This window comes from Paramisgurnus dabryanus, chromosome 16, assembly GCF_030506205.2.
Source record: "Paramisgurnus dabryanus chromosome 16, PD_genome_1.1, whole genome shotgun sequence".
Lineage (NCBI taxonomy): Eukaryota > Metazoa > Chordata > Actinopteri > Cypriniformes > Cobitidae > Paramisgurnus > Paramisgurnus dabryanus.
Window position 1 is genome coordinate 29,735,870 of NC_133352.1, and position 17,390 is coordinate 29,753,259.

Consider the following 17,390-nt stretch of genomic DNA (forward strand, 5'->3'; position numbering starts at 1 on the left):
GGTAATTTTCTCACTTTGGTTGCCACCATTTGTAGGTGTGTGTGGGTGTGTGTGCATGTGTGTGTGGGGGGTGTATGTTTGTATGCATGAGAGAGAGAGAGAGAGAGAGAGAGAGAGAGAGAGAGAGAGAGAGAGAGAGAGAGAGAGAGAGAGAGAGAGAGAGAGAGAGAGTTAAGGGCAGGTGTAGGTGTGTGGGTGTAAGTGTAAATGTGTGTGTTTGTGTGTTCATCAGATAGAGAGAGTTATGCATGCATGCATGTGTTTGTGTTTTTTTGTGTGTATCTGCATGTGTGCGTTTGTATTTGCATGCATGCATGTGTGTGTGTGTGTGTGTGTGTGTGTGTGTGTGTGTGTGTGTGTGTGATGTGACAGAGTGTTAAGGGCAGGTGTGTGTGTACGTGAGTGGCTGCATGTGTGCATTTGCGTTTGCATGCGTGTGTGTGTGTGTGTGTGTGTGTGTGTGTGTGTGTGTGTGTGTGTGTGTGTGTGTGTGTGTGTGTGTGTGTGTGTGTGTGTGTGTGTGTGTGTGTGTGTGTGTGTGTGTGTGTGTGTGTGTGTGTGTGTTGGTGCGTGTATGCATGTGTGTCCATGTGTGTCTGTGAGAGAGTGTTAAGGGCAGGTGTTTGTGTGTGTGTGTGTGTGTGTGCGCATGTGCGTGTTTGTGTGTGTGTCTTGTGGTTTGTTCTCAGTAAAGCTTATTTTAATTTGATTTGAAGTGCAGCTGGAATCTCATATCATCAGCTGAGAGAGAGAGAGAGAGAGAGAGAGAGAGAGAGAGATAGAGTGAAAATGATGGGGAGTGAGATGATAAAAGGAGAGAGAGATATGATGATGATGATATTACAAATCACAGGAGAGAAGAGACACTAGGATGACCACAAAACACACACACACACACACACACACACACACACACACACACACAGAACATAAACACACCTTACACCACCTTATCTTTGAATAACATTTCTCTTATCCAAGAAACGCATTTACGAGAGATTTAGTTTGTTAGTTTTCTGAAAAATTAAAAAACCCTGTTCTTGCTAGCACCATGCTCCAGTTTAGTCATACTGTACAGTGTTTCTCATACATTCATTTATTTGTGACCACCACAAATAAATAAAATTGCACAGCGTGTTTTTTTTCTACCTCTCTCTCTCTCTCTCTCTCTCTCTCTCTCTCTCTCTCTCTCTCTCTCTCTCTCTCTCTCTCTCTCTCTCTCTCTCTCACACACACACACACACACACACACACACACACACACACACACACACACACACACACACACACACATAACAGGTTCAGTACACACACCCATGGCAGTGTGCACGGCATTTTTGTAACTTTGCATGTGGCCCCGCCTCCAAAAGTGACCGACTTGATCGCATATTAGTAACCCATTATTCACCCATCCCTGTTTTCAAACTGTAAATAAACCTATTCCTATACATGATTATAGATGTTCAGTTAGTTTTGTATTCAGTTACCATTTATCCCTAAAAACAATAATTGTTTTAGTACTGTAAGCAGTGGAAATGATATTGAAGTAAATTAATTTTCATGGCTCATAAATGTGTTAGTTTGCCAAATGTTTTGTTTGGTCACATACATAATTATATTACCAGATTTGGAAGTTCGTTCTTAATGAAGTTTGTCTCGCTTTCTTTGGAAGTTTTCGCCTGCAATAAATGGCAGTTTTGCATTGGTGTGTTTGAATGCTAATGTGAGGATGATTTATTATGTTTAGCTGTACTTTCTGTTCTTCCTCCTCCTTGTTTCAGCAGGACACATGGTATGTGTTTCTACATGACTTCTTACTTAATTGAGGCTGCCTCATTTTTTGATTACACTCCATCATCAACACACATCTCTTACACCTCAGTGGGGTGCAGTTGTAGCATAGTGGTTAGGGAGTCGGGCTTGTTACCTGAGAGTTGCCGGTTCAAGTCTCACGGCCGCCGGGTTGCAACGGTGGTGCCCTTGAGCAAGGCCCCTACACTAATTTCTCCTCAGGGATAGCTGCCCACTGCTCCGTGTGTGTGTGTGTGTGTGTGTGTGTGTGTGTGTGTGTGTGTGTTCATCATTCACTGGGATGGGTTAAATACAGAGGTCACTTTTCGAGTATGCATTGCATAATTGACAAGCATGTCACTTTCATTTCACTTCACTTTTGTTATTATCTATGATACAGAGAGACAACACATTTGGACAGGTGTAGTGATGGATCATGAAAGGGTGTATGTGTGTGTTTGGGATGGGGGTTATTTTCATTTGGCAGAGTGACTCATCTGTCCTCATAAATGACACTGCTCTACTTAATTAGATTTATTATATAACACAGATTACACTTCTGCTGCTGCCCTGATGTACTGTATGTGTGTGTGTGTGCTTGTGTGTGTGTGACTGTAAATGCTTATGAAATTCAAATTATCCTAAAAAATTGTACTGCCTTACTGTACACACAAGGTATAAGCTACGTTAGGGGGTTCATGGTCTATGAAAGAAAATGATGTTTAACCCTTTTTTTAAAAGCATAAATGAATCCCATGATTGCTGATTACTTCACATTACCCTACATTAGATATATCCCTACTGCACTGCATGCATTACTAACACAGATGTAAACATAATGTAAGGCTGAATTGTAAACTATTTCTCACATCTGATTTACTGTCTATTAATAAAGCAAAATATTTTATGTTACCTGCAGTCACTTTCATAGAAGTTGGTCAGTAAACTCCAAATAGCAGAGCCCACCACAAAGAATTTGGGGCATTTTAAATATGGATTAATCTTTTTTTTACAAAGTAGCAGTAGTTAGTCAAACAGGAGCAGTGAGTGATTTTCTCTTCTGATTTTGTTATTTAAAAACAGGTACTGTTTATTAATCAATGCAAAAAAAATGTATTCGGTTAAGACTAGGGTTGCATGACGTTTAATCGCGATTAATCTATTACAGAATAAAGGTTTTTGTTTACATCATATATGTGTGTTTACTGTGTATAGTAACTTTGTTTAAATAAATACACACACATGCATGTATATATTTAAGAAATATACATTTGTATATTTATGTATAATTTATATAATATATAAATATAAATACTTACTATATATATGTAAATACTTACTATATTTATATATACATAATTATTATTCATAGTTCACACAAATATATGATGTAAACAAAAACTTTTATTCTGCTATAGATTCATCGCGATTAATCGTTATGCAACCCTAGTTAAGACATAACCAGTTGCTTACTATGATAAATGTTTTGTGTATTTATCCATTACAGCCAGAAAGACGCGAACATGAACTCATTTAGCTCTGTGCACACGCGTTATCGAAGTGCAGTCTAGTCCAACAACTATTCAATTCAAAAATAAAAAAAAACATTGAGTTTTGTTGTAAAAACAGTGCAAACTGAAAAAGAAAGGCCAATCTATATTATATAAACATAGCCTATACTTTCTTCAGTGCACGTAAAGACAAATACTATACTCTTCCAGCTTATGATGAAATCATGTAGTATTTGCAATGTTAATATTCTCTTTTTTTAACAATGTGCTGCGCTGCCGCATGTCGAAATTAACACGACAATTAACGGGAAGTGAATTATTGTAGGGAGTGAAACTAGCGTATTAAATTTGGGGTGACACCTCTGTCACTGCCGCCAGTGACTAGCAATGGCGGAGCTACGCAATCTTATTCATTTGAATAAAAGCTTGGCAATTTCCGATGAAACACGAGTACGGATGCACTGAAAGGAAATTTTTTGTCCGAAGCAGAATAAAATTAAAAACTCAGCAAAAAGCCGAATACAGAATAACCAATTTTTTATTTAAATTTGATTTAAATTTCGTTTTTACTATATTTATTTTACATTATTTAACAAAGATTTTTTTTACATTCCAGCACTCATTATAGGTCCTTTTCACACCTGGTCACTTCTCTGATCAGATAGCTATAGATAGACTTGTTTAAACTGTTCCACATCCAATAGTCATGGCTAAACGGATATTAATCCGATTTTCTATTCCCGCGCAAAATGCAAATAACCTATTCGTTACCCTGCCTTAAGAAACCTACAACGACGCCTATGCAGCACTGTATTTTGAGCAGCGGATGTGCGCCTGCCTGCGTGCACAGTCAAGTACGATCAAAGGGAGAGAGTGGCAAGATTGACAGGAGATGACAGAGTTAAAAGCACCTTTTCACTTTTTTGGCTGAATCATTTAGGTTGCCAAAAATTCGGTGGATCCCTAGACACGAGTGACAGCGACCATTGGCAACATAAGGGGGGTGTCTCCAGCTATGCGACAAAGTTGAGAACAGTTCTACTTTATGCAAATAACAAGCGACTTTTGTGAATGACAACAAATCTTGAGTGAAGCAGTGGAGTACGTCATCCGTCTTCCGTCATTTAGTGAGAGGATGGTTACTTATTTTTTTATAGTTAATTATAGGAGAACAAGAGTTAGGAATGCCTCCTAATGACCTCATTGATAGAGACTAGCGACACACAACAATGAAATTCAGACCCGTCTCTGTTACATCTGTAGATGTAACATGTAACATGGCGGCGAAAATGTTTGGCTTCAATTCATTACAATGAAAGGAGTCGACGTTGCGTCAGTCATCCATCTTTTTTTACAGTCTGTGGTTTAAACGCTTAAAATAGTTCGGTCTTAAACTATATAAAACAATCGATGTGTTTAAGTATGTGTGAAAGATTATTTTTAGATGCCACAGATTAAATCGTCCAGCAAGGCAGACAGCATCTTGGGCCATCATAAATGTGCTGTCTGCAATGTGTTTGTGTGTGAGACAGAGATGTCTTTTATTATCCTTCAGTCTTTGTCTAAGACTCTGCAGACAAGGAGCAGTGAGATAAACAGAAGAGAGAAATCGCTCACACACCGGGCTTAGTTAGAAAGTGAAGTGTTATGTTGTGATCAGCATATTTCCAGCCCGCACAACTGATCTCTGAGTTCTTTAAACAGCCGATGGGATTGTGGGTCGTGTCTCTCTCAGCACATTTGTTTAAGACTTCAGCACTTTTTATATGAACACGACACACTCAGGTTTTTCTGATCTGTCCATCTGCCTTCTACATTTACCACATAACTTTTTATGAATTTGTCTTTCTTAAAGGGAGAATGTCATTATTTAAATGTTCGTTTGATTTTACTTTCTCTTTTTGTCATGAAACCCCACAACCCATTTTACCCTGTGGTTTTTTATATTTCATTTGAAATATTTAGGAAGAAACTTCATTTTATTATGAACAATGAATGGAAGAGGACTTTTTAATATCAGGTAAAACAAAGTTGTTCCTAAGGTTATTAAATTACAAAGAAACAACATAAAATTGGCTTTAAAATGATGAATGGATCACGTACAGTGACAGCAGGAGCGTTTAATAAGAAAGTAAATCATGTTTATTTTGATTTCATATTTCACCCTAATTTTCAGAGACAACACTAAAGTAAAGAGTTACAGACTGTGACGTCTCCACCATCCAAAGAGTTGAGATGGGGTGAGGGTTACGAAAACCAAACATTATTTTTTGACATTGTGATGCTTTAAAGGTTCAATTTTTCATGTTTCGTGTGTTAAAAAACACAGAATTTTCCAAACAATATACTTATCTCTATAGAGCTGTTTTACTGTCCTAAAAATGTCTTCCTTGTTCCATGCTTCTAACAATCCGACTACCTGCCTGCTAGATCCCATACCCACCCATCTCCTTCAGGCCATCTCTCCGTCGGTTATCCCTGCTCACACCCACATTATCAATTCATCTCTTTCCACTGGTACCTTCCCCGCAGCATTTAAAGAGGCTCTGATAACCCCACTGCTGAAGAAACCCACACTCAATCCTGCTATGCTAGAGAATTACAGACCCGTTCGACCAGCGCTCCTCTTTCCTCACACAAAATAACCTCCTGGATAGCAATCAGTCTGGTTTCAAAAGCGGTCACTCCTCTGAGACTGCGCTGCTCTTAGTCATTGAAGCCCTAAGGCAGGAAAGGGCAGCCTCCAAATCATCTGTACTTATCTTACTGGATCTGACAAGGTCAATCACCACATTCTGCTATCGACCCTCATGGCTATGGGTGTCTCTGACACAGCCTTCTTTGGTTCAAGTCGTACCTCTCAGGTAGGTCATTCAGGGTATCCTGGAGAGGTGACGTCTCCAGACCCCAGCGTCTTGATACCGGGGTGCCTCAAGGCTCCGTGCTTGGACCACTGCTCTTTTCGATATACATGACATCCCTGAGTTCTGTCATTTGAAAACAACCACCTTTCAGCACCCCCTTACCTTCGCTTGCTTATACAGCCCTACGTACCCTCTCGATCCCTGCGCTCTGTCACCGAGTGACGGCTTGTGGTGCCATCTCAAAAAAAAAAAAATGTTCCACAACTGTGGAATGATGTGCCGGTTGCGACACGATCTGCTGACTCTGTAGCTGTCTTTAAGTATCGGCTAATAACCCATCTCTTCCGCCATTACCTTACCTCCTAATATAAGACTTACTATCTATTATTTTCCTTTTATTCTTGATCTCTATTTATACATTCTTGCAAAAAAACTAACCCATGGCTATGTATACTGTTTTGGACTTGATGAGACTTCTATGGTTTACTTCATTTTTAAGTCGCTTTGGACAAAAACGTCTGCCAAATGACTAAATGTAAGTCCCTTCTTCAGAAATATGTAACAAGTTCTGATTGTGTACCTGGTTTAGTGTGTTGTGATTAGTCAGCAGCTTAGCCTAGTTGGCCACTGGCGTATTCATGTGGGCGGAGGTTAGTCAAAAACTCTTATAATGATGCCATATATCGGAAGTAGAGGGCTGTAGTCCAAACCGGCAGTTCTCTGTAGTCTTTAAAAAGCGAATTCTGTTAAAGAAAATATATCGCTTGGCAATGAGCTTTATCATTTTGCAGGCATTATTTATGCTGTAACAGCAACTTACACACCAACTAAAATGTTTGAAAAATGGGATCACGAAAAACGACCGCTTTAAACCAGCAAAGCCCAAACTCTGTTTAATTCACATTCATGCGCACACATTTGTTATCAGCATAGTACAGTGAGGGTTGTTATGTCATTATGAGTGATGGGTCTCACCTCTCAGTCAACAAACATCCATCTGTCATCCGTCACCTATATCATTTATCACACGCTGATCTTTATATCCTCTCACTGGAGAGAGAGAGAGAGAGAGAGAGAGAGAGAGCTACAGATGTGGAGCAGGTAGAGTTCTGCTGAAGGGGAACTGGATGTCGATTGTGAAGATTGAAAGATTCTGGAAACAATCTGAAATGTCGTTCATCATCTTGTTCCCTTCGTCATCGGAAGAACAAGAGTACTTTCAGAACTTTTACATTTGTTCTTTTTGAAGATCTGATCTGATCCCTCTCGGTCTCTCTCTCTCTCTTTGCCTGAAATTAGCTTCATTCTCATGACCAGGGTGCCAACTTTTTTTTATTATTTATGAAAATAAATTATGAACCACAACTGTATATTGATTATTCAGCGCTCTTTCCCCGCCAGCGTTATTAAAAAAAGTTGCCAGCCAGCAACAGAATTTTTTATGATTTTCACAAAAGTTTAATGCCTTCCAGAAAATGTTCTTCTTTAAATATATAAATATACAATATACCAAATTAAATAACAGACCCTCTTCTGAGATAATTGTATTTTTTAAAGAACTTTTGTTAACTCTTTCGTCGCCATTGACGAGATTTTCCGTCTTTTCGCAATACCACTATTATCCACCAGGTGGCACCCTTCCGCAACTTTTTAAACCCGGAAGTATTGCCCTATGGCAAGCGGCTGCATGTCCGTGTCTGTTTTAAAGATCGCTCTGAATGGGATCTCTATGAAAAGTCTGTCAAAAAAATTGAATTCAAAAGCTGATTACAAAAGAACCACTGAAGGTAGGATGAAACGGGTTTTTTTTTGTTTGAAAGCAGAGGGTCTGTTCTTTCATTTGGTATATTGTATGTTTATATATTTAAAGAAGAACATTTTCTGGAAGGCATTAAACTTTGGTGAAAATCATGAAAAACGCTGGCGCTGGCTGGCAATTTTTTTTTTTAAATGCTGGCGGTGAAAGAGTTAAAGATCAGATTTAGAACGATCCTCAAAACATACACCTAGTTTTAACTGTTTGCCCTAAGGCAGGGGTTTTCAAAGTCCGGACCCGTAGGGAATTTGATCTGGACCCGATATTGCAAGTGCATTCATTTCTATGTGATTAATTAAATGTGTGCATTTGCTAATTTAAAAATGCATATTAAACTTGTAAACCATTCCAGTATTCCTGGTCTGAAAATAAAACGAGTTATTTAAAAATTTCCTGTGTGATGCTGTAGCCATCACACCCAGATATTATGCACAGCTGTTTTATGTACTACGGCTTTTGATCAGTAACTCCTTACATGCATTTGAAAAAGCAACACTTACCAGAAAAGGTTTGAAGAACAGCAATATAAATATATCCTTAAGCCATTTCCTGGAGCTGCGTGTGTATGGTTGTTCTTCTGCAGCACATATTGAGTTTCTGCACGAGAGCGCCCTCTGGCTTTAAGATGTAGCAGCATTTCACCGTAATTCATTGAGAAACATAGCAAGCATCATCGGCCAATTTATAGGTGTCTCCGTTTACCAACCAAGCTTTTTGCAACACGTGTGCCATTTCTCTTATTAGGTTGCTCTGTATTTTGCACCTGGTTACTTTTGGCATACTTCTTGTGTTTCATGTTTATTTTTTTTACTTTAAATGCTAAATACACTTGTTATGAATGTACTTTAATGGAAAATACTTTTTTCCAAACTATTTGTGTTGATTTGTTATATAAACAAATGATTTACATAAATTATTACCATGCTTGACAATTTTTGTAATAACCAGTTTTTCCGGACCTATGAAAATAATGAGAATTTAGATTTGGACCTTTGAATGTAAACTTTGAGACTTTGAGAACCCCTGCCCTAAGGGAATACCCCAAAGAAAATATTTTTGTGTTTTTTTCTATTTTTTGCTTTCCTGAGTCATCCTGTGAGTTCCCCTCGATCCTAACAATGGTAGTTTCTGCTGTCTCATTCTCAGTGGGAATATTTCATGGATTTGTTTTCTTACGGCCCTGTAAAATACGATGATATGTTTATTACTTAGCTGTTTTCGTGCTGAAATAGACTATTGATGCTCTGCAACATTTGGAAAATCTGTGCATGGATTAAAAAAGGATCATGACACAACCTCGATGCGCTGTCACCTAAGGTTATTGTCACAGGAGAGGAAGCGCTGACAGTTATACTCCATTGATTTTCCTGTTGTTTGCACTATTGCATGGCAGCGTTTTATTAAATTATCTTTATTTGAGGCCGTTTATATGGCCGTTTGATGACCATTAATTATGGGGGGATACATTTATCACTGGGGATCAAAATAATTTATCAAAGGCAGGGATATAAAGACCAGAGGGGGGGTAATCCTCTCCACCCCCAGCAAATCCCTGGTCATAACTGTTATATAGTCAAAGTAATGAATAATAAATATATTACTTATTTATTTCTCTCTCTTTTTCTCTCTAGTCTCGTGTGGTGGCGTGCATGACGGCTATTCTGAGTCAGATGAGTGACAAACATTACTCGCTGTACATCGAGACCTTCAGTGGGACATCTGAATTAGTGGTAACACACACACAGACACAGTCACAATGTATATGTTGCAGTTTAAATGTTATCAACAGTCACTCAACATATATTTATCTCCATCTCTCTGTTGTCTGTATTTATCAGCTACATTCATGGTCAGTATTATTGGCACCCTATATTATGTACAAATAACCTGTTAAATACATTTGCATTGTTTTAGATGGTTTATTCTAAAAAAATCACAAAAAATAACCTTTCATTGGAGGAATTTAATTAAAAATGGGTTGGATATAAATGAATGGCACGCTGTTGTGATTCATCCTCTTCAGTTCACCCCACTAATCTTCTATAGCAACCCAGTCTCACCCCACGCCACTTGACCATGCGTCAACAGTTGACGCGGAGGGTATACCTTTCGCGTCATTTTTTGACGAACTGGGGACTTCAATACTATTAAGTCCGTTGCATTCTCTTTCCTATTTTCTTACCATTTTCGCGTCGGTTTAGGGTTAGATTTACATAACGACATCCCTACCCAAACCTAACCCTAACCCCAACGCCAGGTGACAACTGTTTAATTTCGCGTACCTAATAGTATTGAAGTCCCCAGTTCGTCAAAAAATGACGCGAAAGGTATACCCTCCGCGTCAACTGTTGACGCATGGTCAAGTGGCGTCAAATATTGACGCCATGGGATGAGGATGTGTTGTCTATAGGGTTCAGGTCAGGGTGACTGAGATAACCATGGCAGATTCTTGATTTTGTGCTTGGTGACCCATTTTTATGTTGAATTTTATATTTGTTTTAAATCCAGACAATGCACATTATAAGATTTTTTAGCAGGGGCAGTCAGGTTTTATTTGTTGATATTTGATAGAATCCATGATGCCATGTATCTGAACAAGATGTCTGGGATTTCCAGAAAAAAAATTAGCCCACAATATTAAAGATCCATCAGTATATTTAACTGTGGACACGGTGTACATTTTAATCCTTGTTTGCACCCCTTTGTTGTTTGAACTTGTTAATTATTTCCCTGATTTGTGAATTTTCAATGCTTTTTAGCCATTTTTTACATCCACTTTTTAATTTGTGAGGCACAGCAATCTTCTTTGATTTATTTAAATTACAAAGTAATTTAATCTTTGTGTAATTTTATATGTATACTCCTGTGAAATATAAAGTCATGGTGGGCAGTTTTGTGTTTCTAGTCACCCTGGGGTATTAAAATATAAATATGTAAATATGAATAGGAATATATTTAGCTGAAAAAATATCTATATTTACCAAGGGAACCAATAATTCTGACCTATGGCTGTAATTTGTGTGTCTGTCTGTCTTTAAGATTCATGCGCTAACTCTTGTGTGTGTTCCTACAGGACTTCCTGATGGAGACATTTTTGTTGTTTAAGGATCTGATTGGTAAACACGTCTATCCTTCAGACTGGGTAACAATGATCATGGTGCAAAACCGGTGAGCAAACTTGTACAGACAGACACACAAGAGATCTACTGTACTGTAACATTCATCGACAATCATAAAGTCAACATCATACAAGATGCCAATGAGAAAGAAAGATAGATAGAGAAAGAGAAATTATATGACATCATGTTTACATGCTTAGAAAGATACATAGTTGAAGATACCTGGTATTAAGATATGTTTTGGTCGATCAGATCACAAGTGGACAAAAGAGACACATTCACATTTACACCTGGTATTTTAATTCGTCTCTTTTGTCCATTTTCAACCACTTCTGTCCTGATTACTAAGGGGGTGGTCTGTGGGCGACTCTTTCTGCTTTTGTTTAAATGTGAGCGGGGACATGTTGGGTTTAAATTCACACAAACTTATATTAGGTCAGAGTCCGCTGCTTGTGTTGTTAGTAAACATGATGCACAATGTTTTGTCCATGTATATGTAAGAGCTTTTTCTGATATTTCAGAGCAATGAAATAAGCTCGCACAACTTTCACATGCACGCAAAATTAAACAAAAATAAGAGGCGGAGTTGCTTCTGTTTTATCAATAGCTGGGTTTCCATCACACTGATTTTATATGCATTTTGATATATCGGACATGTATTAAAACAACTTGGTTTGCAAGTCAATTCTATTCAACCCATTTTCAGTTTTGGCTTATAAAAAGTTGACATAACAGGGCTTGCAAAATGTCAAAATCCCAGGTACTTTTCAATTTTTGGTTTCCTGAAGTAAATATAAGTAGCCTGAATAAAGAAAAACATTATTTTAAAACACAATTTTAATAACGGATGCCTGAATTGCATACAATATAATTAAATAAATCCAAATCTGAGAGAATGCAAAACCAAAAAAGTTATACCAATGATTGTTATTTCATGTTTGTTTTTGTGTTTCCTTTGAGTATTTGAAATGATCCATATAACAAATGAAGTATTCTTGCACTCATATGTTCGTCCAATCAGAGTGTTTCTCCAAGCGATCAACACGTATGCAGACACCATGAAGCAAAAGTTCCTAGACAACAACAACTTTGAAGTGCAGGTATGAATTGACTTCTGTAAGAGTTGATTTTAGTGCTGGGCAATCGCGATGAATCGCATACAAAAGAAAAGTTATTTTTTTGCATAATATATGAGTGTGTGCTGTGTATAATTATTATGTATATATAAATACACACACATTCATGTATGTATTTAAGAAACATTTACATGTGTATATATATTTATTTATATTTTTATATATTCGATATTATATATTTATAAACAAAAAATGAATATAAAAATAACAATGTTCTGAAATGTATATATGCACATGTCTGTGTTTAAATATACATAAGTATTACACACAGCACAGACACATATATTATGCAAAAATGCACTTTTATATTGTATGCAATTAATCGCGATTAATCTTTGCCCAGCACTATTTGCTCAGTTTTCCCAGCTGTTTCTTTATTAATATTGGTCGTAATACTGAGCTCTATCATAATCGATTGAATTCATGTAAAATCCTTGATGCTATCTCTCATCCTGTTGTCTTTCTCTCATCATCTCTCCTACAGTTATGGAATAATTACTTTCACTTGGCGGTGGCTTTTATTACCCAGGAGTCTTTGCAACTGCAGCATTTCTCATCCACCAAAAGAAACAAGATTCTAGCAAAGTGAGTCTACAAACCAACACATCTCAGTTAAACTGCTGGCATCTGCTCGTACACACGCTGTAAAAGTTGTGAGGATATTTTATGACATTTGGCAAAGAAACGCACAGACAGAGACGAAAGCTGAAGCCACAGCAGTTAAACATAGAGCCTGTAGTATAATCCCGATCCGAGTCTCAGATGGCACATGGTGTCTTTATTGACCATCTGAATCATTTTGATTAAAATCTTCAGTTCGTGTCTGATTGGCCGGCTTAACACAAGACATGGGGAGTCGCTGTTTAAATTAGTTTTGCTTGCTACAATGACCAACTATATTTGCATTGAATTTTCAATTTGAAGTAAACTGTTTACCAACCCCGAGGTTGAGCATTGTTTAATCTTTCCTTTGCCTTTAAACAGTAATCTCGTCAATTAAGAAAAAAACCCTTCCCTGCCAATGAAGAGTTTTTACGGCAATCCATATTTCCGCTATTATCCACAAGGTGTCACTCTTACACAACTTATAAAACACTGAAGCATCCACAGATCCAAAAACAGTAAAAACAATAAAAATTTGCAATGCAATTTTCTAATGCAAATCTTTGGATTTTTGAAAAAAAAAAAACATATTTAAGAGGTAATAAAAAAGAAAACAAATAAAAATAGGATGGAATTAAGTGAGGGTCTGTTCTTTTATTTGATATATTGTATGTTTATTTTTCTGGAAGGAATTTACATTTTGTGAAAATCGTAAAAATGCTGGCGCTGGCTGGCAACAAAAAAAAAAAAAAACCGCTGGGAGGAAAAGTTAATATTGATGCTTGACTTAAACTTTACTACTAAGCACAAATCTGTTTTGTTTTCCAATTCATGGCTGTAAATAATCATTTGTTACTTTAGGATAATTTGTTACTTTAATAATAACAATAATTTCAATATTAATAATATCCATAATAATAATAATAATAATAATATTCTTACTACTACTACTAATACTACTACACCTACTACTAATAATAATAATCTTATTATTATTAATAATACTAATAATATAATAATAATAATAATCCTGTGATTACTTTTTGTGATATATATAGAGATTATTTTATGTTAAATTTTTAACATGTAGGAAAAATTATTAGTTTATACCAACATTTAAAAAGTCTACACAAAGTCTGCACAATCTACAGGTAAATATATGTTTATTTTAAAATGAAATAAATAAAAAATGTTTTGTTATGGGATCATCAGCTTCATCTGTTAAACAAACACACTTGTCAATCTCTTTCAGTCTTTGTCTATTAATAAGTTTTGAGTTTCAAAGTAAACCGGACTTTATCCATATAGTTACGTCTGGCTTCACAACAATAAACATCATTTTATTTCTATTTCTCTCTCTCTCTCAGATATGGTGAAATGAGAAGGCAGATTGGTTTTGCGATCAGAGATATGTGGTATAAGCTTGGTAAGGCCATGTGTGTTCATGCATAGTAATGCTGAAGTGTAGCATGTATGCCCATTTAGTTTCACACTTTGTATGTGTGTTGCAGGTGTGAACAAGATCTGCTTCATTCCTGGGATGGTGGGTCCCATTTTAGAGATGACTTTGATTCCAGAGGAGGAGCTGCGTAGAGCCACCATCCCCATCTTCTTTGACATGATGCAGTGTGAATACAACCACTCTGGACACTTCAAGAAGGTTTACACACAAACACTGACACACACACACACACACACACACACACACACACACACACACACACAGTACGCATTTAAGAAATGTTGTCTTGATAAACATGCTGATCATGAATATAGCCTAAGAGGGCCGGCATATGTTTTCAATTGTTTACAATGGAAGTGCCGCACTTTTCAAATACGCCAGCAGCTGGCACTCAGAGGTTTTTCCGCGCTCACTTTTCACGGATGTCACTTTTCACTTGCCCGTCCAATCACAGTGGAAGAGGGGTGGGACAAATATCCCAACAACCAACAGGCGCATAGTACAACGTCTGATAAACAAAGCAGAAGTATCATAGCAGCCAGGCACTTAGCTGAAAAAATCTGGCAGGTGCCCACAGTCGGCATCCACCTGGCATTTCAGCCACGTTTAAACGCTTTGGTGTACACGCCCCCTAACTCTAAAAAACTTAAAAACAAACATTATTGATGTCACCAAAGAAGGATGTCCCCATACACAACATGTTTATTAATATGACACAAATTGTTATCAATGACTGTATGTTTGAAACATGTGTTTTTCTCTCTCTCTCTCTCTCTCTCTCTCTCTCTCTCTCTCTCTCTCTCTCTCTCTCTCAGTTTGAGGATGAGATTATTCTGAAGTTGGACCATGAGGTGGAGGGGGGCGGTGGAGACGAGAGATACATGGAGCTACTACAGAGCATGTACACACACGCACACACACACATACTGCTCTTGGATAATTTTGACTTAAGAACCTCCAAATCCTTTTTAAATCTCTATTAAACCACAGCCAAGACCATCAGAATACATCTGACTGTGTGTGTGTGTGTGTGTGTGTGTGTGTGTGTGTGTGTGTGTGTTGTGTGTTTGTGTGTGTGTAGTCTTTTAGAGTGTGCTCAGGAACGCCCTCAACTGTTAACAGAGGTGCAACACTTTGTTACCTTGGTGACCGGCCTCCTTGAACGTCTCCTTGACTACCGCACTGTGATGAGTGATGACAGTCGAAACAATCGCATGAGCTGCACTGTCAATCTGCTGGTAAGCTCCGCCCACTTCCCCTCTAGATGTCACAAACATATTTTTTATCGATCTGATCTGATCTGATCACTTCCTGGCAGTGTTACTTGTCCGGCAGTGATGATGTTCAGATTTTAGAAAAGTTTCGACTCATAATGAATAATTCAGATTGCAGTGACACAGGATGAAATATAAACCCCAGCCTGATTAATAAATTAAATCTTGAGTAATGCAATCAATTTTCACTTAAAACTTAAAATATTTATCTTTTCCCAATAATTTAATTCCACTTGAGCGAGATTTTAGCTTCCTCTGATGTCTGCTTGTATATTTTTAATGATCTGAGGATCACCAGCATCCGTCTTTAACCGGTGAGGCTGGAAATGACTTTAGTATGTAAATATATTCTTTATATAAGAAACTGTGTGCTGTCTTGGTTATTTCAAGTTTACTTTCAGAAAATCTTCCAAAATATCCCTCAACATTATTTAACATGATCAGATGCCTTTTAAAACACGCACGGCTGTGTTTAGAGATGAATAAAAAAAGTAATGATTTCACTTTATCGATTTTCAGAATTTCTACAAGGACATCACCCGTGAAGGGATGTATATCAGGTAATTTACATATTAATACTGCATGTGTTTGTGCATGCGTTTGTGCATGTGTGTGTGTGTGTGTGCATGTGCATGTGCATGCGTGCGTGTAATCTGGAGATTATCTTGGTCTTGCTGAATCAATGTTAAAATCCACAGGATCAACATCCATGCAAATACATAACAACATGAGGTGGGCTTAAATGAGTAGTTCATCCAACAATTAAAATTCTGTCATCATTTGTTCACCCTCATGTTGTCCTAAACCTGTATATGTTTGCTTTATTCTGTTGAACATAAATGAAGATATTTAAAAAAGAAAATAATGGTAAACAAACAGTTGACGGTACAAATGACTTGAATAGTAATTGTTATTCGTGCTACGCAAGTCAGATGTTAAAGTTTACAATGTACAAGTTTACATACAGTATCGAAACTACGAAATTTACTTGAAGTTTACTTTAATAAACAAAACAAAATTTGTTTTGAACTAGTCAAACTATGAGTGTATACCTATTGTATAAAGTATTGTGTAGTATCACAAACATTGTGTATTATTCTGTTTAGGTGGAAGACAACCATTGGAGATAATCTTGTATTTATTTACAGTATTTTTTTTTAAAACTTTACAACACAATTGAACCATGGTAAAATCAATGTAAGAGATGTCTTCAAGCGGTGTATGGTGTTATGTAATACTGCCCTCCTGTGGGACGCATAGAAACTGTATTGTGTCATCTACTTACAGCATTTTGAGTAAAGTGGAATAAGAAACCATAAGGATTGCAAACAGTACTGTGCAAAAGGCCACCATGACACCATTTGATTTGTTGTTTTTTTTAATTCTATAGTGATCATATATAATTATTTTTCAGTCTCTTTATTAGAATATAACCAGAGCAATAGCAGGCAGTTGCAGGATCTCTTAAACCTAAATGAAATTAAATCCTAATTTCTAATTCTAATCGAATGACTTCAAGACTTCAATCTTCTCAAAAAAGCTCAAGATGTGTTTCGTGCCATGAGAGGTCGCACTAAATACTGACTGATGCCTGAAGAAGACATTTAGATCTGAAAATTGTTTTGTTTTTAATTTTGTGTTCATATTTCCTGTATTTTCTGTTTGTATCTTTAAAAAGAGTGAACAATAAATATGGATGGGCATTAAAACTTTGCTAAAACAACAAAGCTGGTGACGTTGGCCTAAAACTTTTGCACATTAGTGTATATGTATATCAGGTTTATAACTTCCATAATATAAGCTGTTAGATATAT

The 17,390-nt window shown here is 37.0% G+C and overlaps 1 protein-coding gene across 2 annotated transcripts in view; it reads left to right on the top strand.

Moving 5' to 3' along the window:
- dock2-like (dedicator of cytokinesis protein 2) overlaps nt 1–17,390 on the top strand; it is a 111,639-nt gene that overhangs the window by 80,649 nt on the left and 13,600 nt on the right. For both annotated transcript variants that reach the window (XM_065274814.1, XM_065274823.1), the window contains exons 27-35: nt 9,614–9,712; nt 11,056–11,150; nt 12,123–12,201; nt 12,722–12,822; nt 14,208–14,266; nt 14,352–14,500; nt 15,118–15,203; nt 15,384–15,540; nt 16,096–16,136. In XM_065274814.1, coding sequence (XP_065130886.1) covers nt 9,614–9,712; nt 11,056–11,150; nt 12,123–12,201; nt 12,722–12,822; nt 14,208–14,266; nt 14,352–14,500; nt 15,118–15,203; nt 15,384–15,540; nt 16,096–16,136 — 866 coding nt within the window. The remainder of the gene's footprint in view (nt 1–9,613; nt 9,713–11,055; nt 11,151–12,122; nt 12,202–12,721; nt 12,823–14,207; nt 14,267–14,351; nt 14,501–15,117; nt 15,204–15,383; nt 15,541–16,095; nt 16,137–17,390) is intronic.